Below are 14108 nucleotides of genomic sequence, written 5' to 3' on the forward strand. Positions count from 1 at the left end.
CATATTTTCAGGAAGAGAGAAGGAGAAGCTGAGAGGGAGATATCAGTGAAGGGAGGTGTGAATGAAGAGTGACTAAAAATGAAGTGTGAGAGGAGGATTTAAAGGGAGATGTTTTGACACGTGTCAAAAGTTGAAAGGTGGGTAATTTAAGGGGAGGGGAGGTTCTGACATGTGTCAAGAGTTTAAGGGTGGGTAATTTAAGGGGAGAGGAGGTTCTGACATGTGTCAAGTGTTGAAAGGGGGACCATTTAAAGTTATGAGAGATTTTGACAAGTGTCAAGGGTTGGAAGGGGGGTCATTTAAAGGGATAAAAGATTTTGACATGTGTCAAAGGTTAGAAGTGAGGTAATTTAAAGGGAGGGGGGGTTTTGACAGGTGTCAATGGTTGAAGAATGACGAATTTAAATGGAGTGAGTGTTTTGACAGGTGTCAATGGTTGGATGATGGGTAATTTAAAGAAGGTGAGAGATTCTGACATGTGTTATATGTCAATGGTTGGAGGGAGGGATGATTTAAAGGGAGAAAAGATTATGATATATGTTAATAGTTGGATGCGGGTAATTTAAGTGTCAAATTAGGAATGTAATTTAAAGGAAGGGAGTAATTTAAAAATTATATAAAATAAAAAAAAATTAAAAAATTTGATAAAAAAATAATAAACAAAATTGATTAAAGAAATAAAATTAAATAAATATTTAAAAATTTAAAAAATAATAAATAAAATTAATTAAAAATAAAACTAAATAAAAATTAAAAAAAAATAAAAAAATATAAGTATTAATGAAAAAATAATAAACAAAATTAATTAAAAAATAAAACTAAATAAAATTAAATAAAATTAAAAATATATATAAATATTAATGAAAAATAATAAATAAAATTGATTAAAATTTTAAACTAAATAAAAGTTTTAAAATATATAAACTAAATAAAAATTTTAAAATATATAAGTATGAATGAAAAAAATTAAAAATAAAATTAATTTTAAAAATGAAATTAAAAAAAATTTTAAAATATATAAGTATGAATAAAAAAAATTTAAAATAAAATTAATAAAAAATTAAAATTAATTAAAAATTAAAAATTAAAAATATATATAAGTATGAGTTAAAAAAAATTAAAAATAAAATAAAAACAAAAAAACAAAAAAACAAAAAGGGGAGGTGGAGGGCGTACATGCGTCTTTTTGGCGGGGGAGAGAGGGGAAGTGGAGGAGGTGCGGGGGAAAGCAATTTGCAAAAAAAAAATTGTTATATTCAATTAACTGAATCAATAACTAATATAAGAATATTATATCAAAATTAATTATAAAAGTTGTCTGCAACAAATTAGCGGCTGGATCAAACTCAAATATACCGTTAGGATGAGATGAGACTTATTTCAATTATAATGCCTAGACCTAACGGAATTCAGTGAACTGAAAATGAAATGAGTTGAACTTATGATGCCAGCCCGGAATAGCTCAAGGGGTATCGTATTATGTCATGATTAATAAACAATTTATCATGTATTTGATACAGATAATATCCAAATATTAAATACGTTCTCTATATGAAACATATAAAAAATATATATATATTTTTGAAAAAATAAAAAAAACTTATTCTTCTTCCGTAAAGAATTCTTCTAATAATGTCGAACTTAATTTTTGCAAAAAATTACGTGCTAAACTTTTACATTTACGGGTCAAAGTTCGAGCCCATGAAAATCGAAATATATACTTCATTCGATACAAATTCTATTTTTTTAAGGACCCACTATGATAATAAGAAAGTTTTCTATATATCCAACTAAATCTATTAATAATATCATAATCTCCTAAATTGGTCAAAATTAATTTACTAATAGGATAATTAGATACGGTACAAAATTTAGTTTTAAAATAAATCATAAATCAATTATAATAAATAAAAATATTAGATGGTCTAAAGTTGTAAATCTATCAAAAAAAACATTTCGGTAAATTGCAAATCATGAATCATATGAAATCTTAATAAACATACAAAATAAGTCAAAAATAAAAGATTTCTATATTATTTGGAATAATTTTGGCATCCTATAATATATCAAACGATATAGTCTATTTAATAGAATTATATTATCGATGGAGTATTGGATAAAGAGGAAAACTTTTTTTTTTTTTTTGCGTCGATCATGATTTTCCATGGTACAATTTTTGTTAAGCAAATAAACCAACCCAAGAAGAATCGAGTTAGTTTTTGAGTAAACTCACATGATCCCTTGCACTACTTAAACTCACATGGTCCCTTGCACTAAGGTCCTAGTTGTTCATTGTGCGAGTTTGTTTTTGGCCATAGCTAGCAATTAGATGGCTCCAAATAGTTCATTTGCTAATTGGAAAGCAAGTGGCTGGTGGCTGTCTGCAAATACCTTGCAAGTTCAAGTGCATTAGAATTAAGCTTGAAAGCTGCAAATGCAACTTAAAATGTCTACATTTCCTCTTCCTAGGCTTCAAGTAATACCCAAATAAGATCAAGATTATATTTCAGAATAAGATACTTCTTAATCCGACATCAATATTTAAAAGCAAATTTTAAAATAAATGATATTGGCATGATGCCAATATTTTCACCAAATATTGGATCACATGAAAATCGAGTACAATTTCAACACGAGCCAAAAACCACAAATACAAAAGCCACAGAAGAACAAACAGAAAACATAGTTGCAGAATTGCATTATACTAATTAAAAAGCAAGTCATTATAGTGGTTTGAACCAAACGTAAGAGTAGCGGACGACAATAAAAGGCAACATGTCACTTCATCAACTTTGGACTCCCAAACGACTAGAATAAAACTCCATGACAACAAATGAAGCAGAGCTTCTCACTGACCACCACGGAGGCGAAGGACCAGGTGAAGGGTGGACTCCTTTTGAATGTTGTAGTCTGCCAGGGTGCGGCCGTCTTCCAGCTGCTTCCCAGCGAAGATGAGCCTCTGCTGATCCGGCGGAATCCCCTCCTTATCTTGGATTTTAGCTTTGACGTTATCGATTGTGTCGGAGCTCTCTACCTCCAGAGTGATGGTCTTCCCGGTGAGAGTTTTAACAAAAATTTGCATCCCTCCCCTCAGCCTCAGCACCAAGTGAAGGGTGGACTCCTTCTGAATGTTGTAGTCTGCCAGGGTGCGGCCGTCCTCCAACTGCTTGCCGGCGAAGATGAGCCTTTGCTGATCCGGAGGGATGCCCTCTTTGTCCTGAATCTTCGCCTTCACATTGTCAATGGTGTCGGAGCTCTCCACCTCGAGAGTGATGGTCTTGCCAGTGAGGGTCTTCACGAAAATCTGCATGCCACCGCGGAGACGGAGCACGAGGTGGAGGGTAGACTCCTTCTGGATGTTGTAATCAGCCAAGGTGCGGCCGTCCTCAAGCTGTTTGCCGGCAAAGATCAACCTTTGCTGATCCGGAGGGATGCCTTCCTTGTCCTGGATCTTGGCCTTTACATTGTCAATAGTGTCGGAGCTCTCCACCTCGAGGGTGATGGTCTTGCCGGTCAAGGTTTTGACGAAGATCTGCATGCCACCACGGAGACGGAGGACAAGGTGGAGGGTAGATTCCTTCTGGATATTGTAATCAGCCAAGGTGCGGCCGTCCTCCAGTTGCTTGCCGGCAAAGATCAACCTTTGCTGGTCCGGAGGGATGCCTTCCTTGTCCTGAATCTTGGCTTTGACGTTGTCTATGGTATCCGAGGATTCAACCTCGAGGGTGATTGTCTTGCCAGTTAGGGTTTTGACAAAAATTTGCATGCCGCCCCGAAGCCGGAGCACGAGGTGGAGGGTCGACTCCTTTTGGATGTTGTAGTCCGCGAGGGTGCGGCCGTCCTCAAGTTGCTTACCGGCAAAGATCAGCCTTTGCTGGTCGGGAGGGATTCCCTCTTTGTCCTGGATCTTGGCCTTTACGTTATCGATCGTGTCCGAAGACTCCACCTCGAGGGTGATGGTCTTGCCAGTGAGAGTTTTAACAAAGATCTGCATCTGATTGGGGCAACAAAGAATAATCAGCAGGGATCTAAACGAATTGGAAACTCCTAAATCCAAGCCTAGATCGAAGAACAAAACAAAATAATTTATCGAAAAAGAAAACTCGAATTATTACAACCAGAAAGATCCTACAAACTACAGATCAATAGCAGATCGAAGATATAAATAAACAGTCTTCAGAAAAAGAAATTCCAACTATAACAAATCAGGAAAATCATTAAATCTCCAGACCAATATCCAACTCCTCCCCAAAACGCGATTCAAAATCGAATCGATGAATCCGCAAAAAGAAATAATGCAAAAAAAAAACATATTGAGAATAAAATCTCAAAATTTAACTCGATCGACAAAAGATATAACAAAGAGAAGAATTAGCCTACAAAAGGTACGCAGGAGCAAAAGCATACCTTGATGGAAGAGGAGCGACCGAAAAGGCTCTGGAATGGTTAGTATAAGGCTCATCAAGGCAGAGACGGAATTTATAGCAGTGGCTGGGATATGAATACAAACCGGTCAGGTTACCGCCGGCCATATCGGAAGATAGATGAGCCGTGTCAAATTAGCTAAACCTGCCGCGTCGTTGTCGGCAGACCACAAAATTATAACAGTATACTGGGATAGACTGTACAGAGTAACACCCGCTGGGGTCCAGCCTTGTTTCCCAATCAATAAACGGGTATCCAATATAATAAAAAAATCTTTCGTGACTAACGATGACGTCATTCATGACGACTAACCCTGGGCCGATTTGTCCGTTAGGTCGTAGATCGAGTCGTGGTCAGATCCGGATGCTTCGCCAAGCAATGAATTTTAATTGGTTTAGAATAAATGTAAGATTATTTTTTTAAAAAAAACACAAGGATTGCATTGCTTGTTCGCGTTTTTTTTTTATATTTATTTCTAATTATTGATCTTGTATAATTTTTAGATGCCTTCTTTTATATTGTAATTTTGTAAGAGATATTTAATACATATCTAAAAATTTAGAAATATTAGAAGAGGCGACAGTTTCAAATGCCAAACTAATCATTCTAATCTTTAGATATATATATAAAAAAACTCAATTATTTTTTAATTGGTTGGCTTCATTATCCAATTGAATTCCTTCTGATAAAGCATGCAGGAGGCAACCTTCTACTGTAATTTCTCCGTGATAAAATAATTATTATAGATACGAGATCTTACTTAGTGGATTGGTTTGAGTAGGATAGAGGAGTAGCTGTAACATATGATTTTTTTTTTTTTAAGGCATTTTAGTCGTAAGAAGATATGAGTGTTAGAGTGTATACTAAAAGCCTAGTTTTTGGTATAAATATTTATCTAGAAATAAAAATCATATTGGTCAAATGTCTACATTTATGATAAATGTAGTTGCTCAATTAATTTATATTGTAGATAACATGATGTGTGGTGTCACACACAGAAGATCATGTTATCGGTTCCTTATAAATTATAAACAGTAGCTCACGACCATAATAGAAAGGAACAAACCATTGGAAGGTCGTAGTGTAATTAGTTATCAGTTTATCTTGACTGTATAATTACACTAGTACACTCAGAGTGTATTGAGTAGGACCATTTGAGGTCGTTTCTTTTATACTGACTTTATAAAGAAACAAAGACCTCGGTTATTATGGAAGTGTGTGCTCTTAATCCTAATATAATAACAAGCACATATATTTGATATTTATTTCTTTAATTTATCAATGGGTGAGATTTAGTTCGATAAATCAATAAGCCCGATAAGTTGGGAAATGGTATCACTTATAGTGTGTGTTGTTGATTATAAAAGGAAACTGTGTCCTAGAGATACTAGGTTGATAATGTCCTCAAGAGGAGCTCATAAGGATTGTCATGTTAAACCCTGCAGGTGGACTTAGTCCGACATGATAATAAGGTTGAGTGGTACTACTCTTGGACTAAGATATTAATTAAATGAGTTGTCAGCAACTCACTTAATTAGTGGACATTCCATATCTTAAACACAGGGAGACTAACACACTCATAATAAGAAGGAGCCCAAAAATGTAATTTGGGATTGGTGCGGTAGTTCAATAATAGTTCTCTAGTGGAATGAATTATTATTGATAAAATTAAGTTGTGTGTTCGGGGCGAACACGGGATGCTTAATTTTATCGGGAGACCAAAACCAATTCCTCCTCTCGGTCCCTATCGTAGCCTCTTATTTATAGAGTACTATACCCACCTATACCCACCTTCATACCCATGAGAAAGGGGCCGGCCAAGCTAGCTTGTGGTTCAAGCTAGGCCCAGCCAAGCTTGGGTGGCCGGCCCTAGCTTGAACCCAAGCTTAGGTGGCCGGCCCCATTAAATTAAAAAGAATTTTAATTTTAATTTTTATTATGTGGAAGATATAATTTATTACAGAGAATTAAAATTAAAATATCTCTCTTTAAAAGATCTACAAAAAGATTAAAAGAAAGAGATTAGATCTCTTTCCTTATTTGTAGATTGGAAAGATATTTTATTTTTTCTCTCTGAAGAATTATTCACATGTTGAAAATTAAAATTATAGAAATTTCTTTTTATCAACCATGAAGGGATTTTTAAAAGAAAATTTTATTTTTTAAAATTTCCAAAGAAAAAAAAGGAAGTTTTAATTGTTGATTAAAATTATCCTATTTGTTCTAGATGAGGTGGCCGGCCACATACAATTAATTAGGAAAATTTATTTAATTTTTTTCTTAATTGATTGTTGTCAAGGAAAGTTAAGGAAATTTTATTATAAATAAATTTCCTTATTTGCCAAAGTCAAGGAATATAAAAGAAGGGGTAGGGGTGCCTTCATGGTGAACAACCTCTATTATGTTTCTCCCTCTTTTCCTTGGTATGGTGGCCGGCCCTTCTCTTTCTCTCCTCTCCTCTTGTTGGCCGAAACCTATCTTCTTGGTGGAGCTCTTGTTTGTGGCCGGATCAAGGAAGGAGAAGAAGGAGAGAAAGCAAGTCTCGTTTCTAGCATCCCTTGGAGCATTGGCGGTGGCCGAATTTCTTCATCCTTGAAATTTATTATGGCCGACCATCATCATCCTCTTCCTTTCTTCCTCTTTTGTGGTGGCCGAAACTTATCTCTTGCTTGGAGTTCTTGTGGTGGCCGGATACTACTTGGAGAAGAAGAAGAAGAAGGAGAGAAAGCTTGTATCCCTTGGAGCTTGGTTGGTGTTTTGTTCTTCGTCCTTGGTGAAGCTTCTTTGTGTTGGCCGAACCTAGCTAGGAGAAGAAGAAGGTGCTTGGTGGCTTCTCATCTCGGAAGATCGTTGCCCACACAATGCCCGAGGTTAGAAGAGGAATACGGTAGAAGATCAAGAGGTTTTTCTACAAGGTATAACTAGTAATTTTTCTTTCCGCATCATACTAGTTATTTATGGAAATAATACCAAATACAAGAGGCTTACGATTCTAGAATTTCGAATATGTTTTTCGATGTTGTGTTCTTTTGTTTTTTCTTTTCCTTGTGATTTGATTGTTCTTTTCGGTTAACCTAAAGTTATTTTAGGAAATTAAATATTAGCTTTCTATAAAAGGTTTTGTCTAGTCGGTGGTGGTTGCTCCCATATCCAAGAAGGCCATGTGCCTCGCCACGTCAGTACTGGGAACCGATTATGGAAATTAATATTTAATGGAATTAATAACTTAAGGCGATTTGGGTCGAACGTGTTAAGTTCCGCAGGAGACCCAAGTCAAAACTTAAAAGAACCAATAGATTAAGTTTTGGATCAAACGTGTTAAGTTCCGCAGGCGATCCAAAATTTAATTTAAAAGAACACATGGTAGCTAGGAAAAGGTTCAGACCTTTGTACAAAATTTTTGTACAGTGGAACCTCTAGGTTTTTCGAGTAGCAACCAACAATGAGTATGGATAGTCCTAGTCCTTTCGTTGTACATTCGCGTCACATCAAAAGTAAAAAAATCTCACATATTTTATCACTGTAAAATTTTTTTTTAATAACTCTTTCATAGATCTCATATTTTTTAAACCTCCATGTCATATATATATCTTTTTCCTAATTTAAAAAACACTTCTAATATTATATTTAAATTAAGAAACTTATTTTAATTAAAAAATTAAAAAAAAAAGGTGAAAGAGTGGCTCCATAGTATGGAGCCGCTCCTTCCCAAATGGAGAAAAAAGCTCCCTCTCACTATGGATGTCCTTATTTGTCATACATGATAGGATATCCTACTGTCATATTTGTAGTGGGAGCAAAGAGTTCTTACTATGGATGTCCTTATTACTCTAACTCTTCATTTGATATACATGATAGGATAAAATTAAAAGTATTAATCCCTTTTGAGATCAAAGTCTTATGAATCCTATTCTAATCCTATTTTTGCATATGATGACTACTTGCAGAAGAGTATAGATAGTAGTTTAATAGTAGGAATAAAAATAAATGGTTATAAATTCTTGATACTAGATCAAACATGAACCACTCCTAAGTCCGTCTATTACTCTTCTTTCATGCTTATATATTTTTACTCATAAAAAAATTGTTTCTGAAATCTAATTCCATAAAAATAATACCATAAACATCGTATTTAAACATTGTGGAAAAAATAAATTGAATGTGACTCAATTTTTAACCAAGGCAAATCAGGTTCTAGCGGCAAGCACAAGCAAGAAGGTGAGGATTTAAGTAACCAAAGTGCGGGAGCTTTGGTGAGAATTCCAACAAATAATATAGAACATATTATTATCATTATCATACTTGATTAAGAAACAGTATTATACTTTAATACATAGTTTGCATTACACTGAAGTTTGAACATGAAACAGGCCGGCGTCACCGGATTATTATAAAAGACGACTTACATAACACACGATATCACTAGAACAGAGACATTGATCACAGCCCCAGCCGGAGGTGTGATCGTTGGAAGGAAGACGAGTTCACTGGCCACCACGGAGGCGGAGGACCAGGTGAAGGGTGGACTCCTTTTGAATGTTGTAATCCGCCAGGGTGCGCCCGTCCTCCAGCTGCTTCCCAGCGAAGATGAGCCTCTGCTGATCCGGCGGAATCCCCTCCTTGTCCTGGATTTTTGCTTTGACATTGTCGATTGTGTCCGAGCTCTCAACCTCCAGGGTGATCGTTTTGCCAGTGAGGGTCTTCACGAAGATTTGCATCCCTCCCCTCAGCCTCAGCACCAAATGAAGGGTGGACTCCTTCTGGATGTTGTAGTCTGCCAGGGTGCGGCCATCCTCCAACTGCTTGCCGGCGAAGATGAGCCTTTGCTGATCCGGAGGGATGCCCTCCTTGTCCTGAATCTTCGCCTTCACGTTGTCAATGGTGTCGGAGCTCTCCACCTCGAGAGTGATGGTCTTGCCGGTGAGGGTCTTCACGAAAATCTGCATGCCGCCGCGGAGGCGGAGCACGAGGTGGAGGGTAGACTCCTTTTGAATGTTGTAATCGGCCAAGGTGCGGCCGTCCTCAAGCTGTTTGCCGGCGAAGATCAACCTTTGCTGATCCGGGGGGATGCCCTCCTTGTCCTGGATCTTGGCCTTCACGTTGTCAATAGTGTCGGAACTCTCCACCTCGAGGGTGATGGTCTTGCCGGTCAAGGTTTTGACGAAGATCTGCATGCCACCACGGAGACGGAGGACAAGGTGGAGGGTGGATTCCTTCTGTATGTTGTAATCGGCCAAGGTGCGGCCGTCCTCCAGTTGCTTGCCGGCAAAGATCAACCTTTGCTGGTCCGGAGGGATGCCTTCCTTGTCCTGAATCTTCGCCTTGACGTTGTCGATCGTATCGGAGGATTCGACCTCGAGCGTGATCGTCTTGCCGGTGAGGGTCTTGACGAAGATCTGCATGCCACCACGCAGACGGAGAACAAGGTGGAGGGTCGACTCCTTTTGGATGTTGTAATCCGCGAGAGTGCGGCCGTCCTCGAGTTGCTTACCGGCAAAGATCAGCCTTTGCTGGTCGGGAGGGATTCCTTCCTTGTCCTGGATCTTCGCCTTTACGTTATCGATCGTGTCCGAGGACTCCACCTCGAGGGTGATGGTCTTGCCGGTGAGGGTCTTAACGAAGATCTGCATCTGATCCAAGTAACAAAAACGAACACAATTAATTAAATCTAAACCTGCAATTCCCGATTTCCAATCTAGATCTCGAAAAACATTAATTTACAGTAAAATCATCAACAACTTAAACCACAAATCATAGAATAAGAACAAAAACAAAAGCAAAAAATCGAAACTAGAAAAAAGCAATCTCATAGAACACCTAAAATAAGAAGATCGTGTTCGAATATAAACAATTATGTTTCCGAAACTTTTCCTTATGAGGAAGATTCAAAAGGAAAAACTAGATCGGTAACAAAATTAGCCCATAAAAGATTCAAAACGAAAGATCAAATCGGTAAACCATACGAAAGTTTAGGATTTCTACCAAATAAACGACGAAAAAAATATATCTGAAATCAGAAAATAAGGAAAAAAATCAGAATAAGAAAAAGAAGAATAAGAAAAGTTAAATACCTTGAACCGGAGCAAAAACTCGCAACCTAGCGATTAAAGGAGATTGAATAGAATTGGCGATTTGAAAGGCTGCCAATGGTTCCAATTTATAGCAATTCTTGGGATACAAAACACCGTAGGTGAAGTTACCACTATCCAATTTTAGGCTTCTGCTAGCGTTACCTAACACGTCGACGCCGACGTCGTAGGAGACTTATCTCAAAAGCGACCGGTGCGCGGTGTCTTCGTACGCAACTTCCCAACTCCACCTCTACCTTTCCACACACGTGGGGCCATGCCTACACAGCCCTGTGAATCGAGGGTACACTTTTGGGTCAGAAGATTTAATAACCTTTTAAATGTAAGGAGGGATGCTTCTTTGATAATTCAATTGCCTGAGTTTGACGGCTACTTTGCCTTTGCTTGTGATACTACTTTATCTTTTGTGACGGCTACTTTATCTTCCTTTGGGAGCATCATCGCATGAAAGATTTGGTATCGCCATCTATTTGAATACGGGTAGATTTGGTAAATTTCTAAATCAACCAAAGAACCTATTGATTTAGGTGATTTGTCAAATCTGGGTTCCGATCAATAAACAGCGTGGTCTGATGTCGGGAGATCAACATTACCATGAGTCTAAGCTGATCATAGCTGTGTCCAAGATGGGCTGATCTGATATCAAATTAGTCCCAACGTGATCTTAATCTATGAAAGATCAGATTCACATTGGGTTGATATGAGACCGAACCAGATTTATGATAGTGTTGATCTTCTAACACGAGGTCTACGTTCTAACTGAAAGTTAGTATAATTGATACATGAGTATCCAGGGACACAATCATTTCATATCATCCAACGTGGCCATATTCCCTTCCCAGTTGTGACGAGAAGAAAACGAGATTATTAGGCACCCTTTTGGACCTTGAAGAAGGATGATCAAGGCTATCGATAAGGAAGATGATTTACTTGTTGCCGCTTGATGTATTTGTGTTCTATTTGGAGTCTGTATGAAATAGAATCGACTTTCCAATGTCCGACACGGCCAAACCATGCCCAACAGAACGACCATATTGTGATGTCATGGTTCACGTGAACCGGATCTCAAAACTCTAGATTTGATCGTTTGACTTTTCTTTTACTTATTTCAAAATTTTAAAAGTAATTTTCTTTTTAAAAAAAATCAATATAGATTTTTTTAGGATTAATTTTCTTATTTTTAAAAGATCAGTTCCTTTTATTTTCTTTATATTGTGATTTTTTCTTATTTCTTATTTCTTATGTTCTTTAAATAAGAGTTACATCTCTTGTGAAAAAAAATATGTTCATAATTGTTGTGCAAAGAGAGGGCAATACCTCTCAACCTTTCTGAACTGCGGAAGAAGAGGAAGAGAGAAAAGAGATCGCGCGGAACAACAAGACAAAGACGCACAAAAGAGAGCAAACACCAGGAAGGAGAAGAAGAAGAGAAAGAAAAAGAGTTACCGTGGTTCGGCGACTTGCCTACTCCACAAAACGGCCGAAGCTTTATTAGAATTCTCTTCTACACAAGAGAATCACATCTAATGATTCTTGTGTTGTCTGATCTACAATGGGTTTACAATGATCCCTATAAATACTGCTAAACCCCCAGACCCGGTAAAAACGTAACAGAATTTGTTATGAAAAACATAACAAAATTCTGTTATATAAAATCTTAACAGAATTTTATTACGAAAAATCTTAACAGATTTTTCTTCCATGACATCCCTTCATCCAAATATGAGCCACTCGTCAACAATCTCCACCTTGGCGAATATTCACCCCTTCGAAGAATACGAATATCTGGACAAAACTCCATCTGGATCTCTGGGTCTGGGCTTCCTTCCTCTAGCATCTAGAGATATGGATCAAGTTCAAGCAATGCTTAAACTTCTCCGTGGTCACTGGCTTTGTCAGCATATCTGCGGCATTGTCTGCAGTGTGAACCTTCTCAAGTTGAATTTCCCGGAAGCAATCAACTCTCGATCTTGTGAAACCTCACATCAATGTGTTTGGTTCTCGCATGATACACGATTCTTCGCCAAATAGATAGCACTCGACTATCGCATAACAACTTGACTCCACCTTGCTGAACACCGAGTTCTCTGACCAACCCTGTAAGCCATAAAGCTTCCTTTGCTACTTCAGCTGCTACCATGTATTCGGACTCCGTAGTAGACAATGCAACAATAGATTGAATCATAAATTTTCAATAAATAGGTCCTCCTGCCACTAGACCCGACCTCCGGCCGAATCTGGCCCGGACCAGGCCCGGGTCTGGCCCGGACCCGGCCCGGGTCTGTCCCGGACACGGCCAGGGTCTGGCCCGGACCCGGCCCGGGCCCGTAACCGGGTCAACGGGCCGGTTGCCCGTTGACCCGGTTCCGTTGACCCGGTTCGCCGAGTCGAACCGGAACCGGCCCGGCAAGTTGCCGGGCCGGTTCCGGTTCATTGGATCTCGTCATCCGTCTTTGGACACTGTGTACTGGATAACTTGAAGTGATGCGCCAGGGGTGTGCTCACCGACTTTGCATTCTTCATGTTGAACCTATCCAACACCTTCTCCACATAGCTACGTTGAGACAACCATAATCTCCCTGCAACTCTATTCCTGTGAATCTCCATCCCAAGAATCTTCTTGGCCTCTCCCAAATCTTTCATGTCAAATTCCTTGCTCAGTAGCCTCTTCAATTTGTCAACCTCTCTCATCTTCTTCGCAACAATGAGCATGTCATCTACGTATAGTAGTAAGAAAATCAGTGATTCATCTTCAAGGCCCTTCACATATATGCAGCAGTCATACTCGCATCTCCTATATCCGTTTTGAATCATGTATGAATCAAAACGTTTGTACCATTGCCTAGGAGATTGTTTCAGTCCATAGAGCGATTTCTTCAACTTACAAACCAACTGCTCTTGTTCAGACTGACTAAATCCCTCAGGTTGTGACATAAAAATCTGCTCCTCCAAATTTCCATGAAGAAATGCCGTCTTCACATCCATTTGCTCCAAATACAAATCGTGATGTGCCACCAAAGCCAATACCGCTCTAATTGACGTATGTCTTACCACTGGAGAGAAAATTTCTTCATAGTCAATCCCCTTTCTTTGTGAATACCCCTTTGCTACCAACCGAGCCTTAAACTTCACTTCTTCTCCCTCTGACATTGCTTCTTTCTTCTTGAATATCCACTTGCACCCTATAGCTTTCTCTCCTTCAGGAAGTTCCACTAGATCTCACGTTTGGTTCTTATGCAACGACTCCATCTCCTCTGCCATAGCACCCGTCCACCTGTCCTTCTCAGAGCTATGTATTGCCTCCTGAAAAGATGTAGGGTCTCCGCTACTAGTGGTAAGTGCATAAGATACCAAGTCTTCGAATCCGTATCTAGTGGGTGGTTTTACGACTCGTCTCGTTCTACCACTAGCTATAGTGCGATGCTCCATGTGCTCTGAGCTAGAATCATCGAAGTCATGAGTCTCTAGCTCCACCTGCACAATATCTTTCTCTTTGTTGCTTTGTGGTGTTTCCTTTCCTTCTTCTTGAGTACGTTGTAACATAGCTTTCTCGTCAAACACCACATCTCTGCTGATCACCACCTTGTTTGCCTT

At 38.5% G+C, this 14108-nt stretch overlaps 1 protein-coding gene across 1 annotated transcript; it reads right to left on the reverse strand.

The window, feature by feature from the left end:
- Positions 1-2672: 2672 nt before the first annotated feature.
- Positions 2673-10632, reverse strand: LOC122036222 (polyubiquitin-C). Its single transcript, XM_042595489.1, has 3 exons — positions 10497-10632; positions 8917-10055; positions 2673-3995 (listed from the first exon to the last, which is right to left on the reverse strand). The coding sequence occupies exons 2-3, from the start codon at positions 10053-10055 to the stop codon at positions 2849-2851; spliced, it is 2286 nt and encodes a 761-aa protein (XP_042451423.1). The 5' UTR covers positions 10497-10632; the 3' UTR covers positions 2673-2848.
- Between the last annotated feature and the right edge of the window lie 3476 nt (positions 10633-14108).

This window comes from Zingiber officinale, unplaced genomic scaffold (genome assembly GCF_018446385.1).
Source record: "Zingiber officinale cultivar Zhangliang unplaced genomic scaffold, Zo_v1.1 ctg134, whole genome shotgun sequence".
Taxonomy (NCBI): Eukaryota; Viridiplantae; Streptophyta; class Magnoliopsida; order Zingiberales; family Zingiberaceae; genus Zingiber; species Zingiber officinale.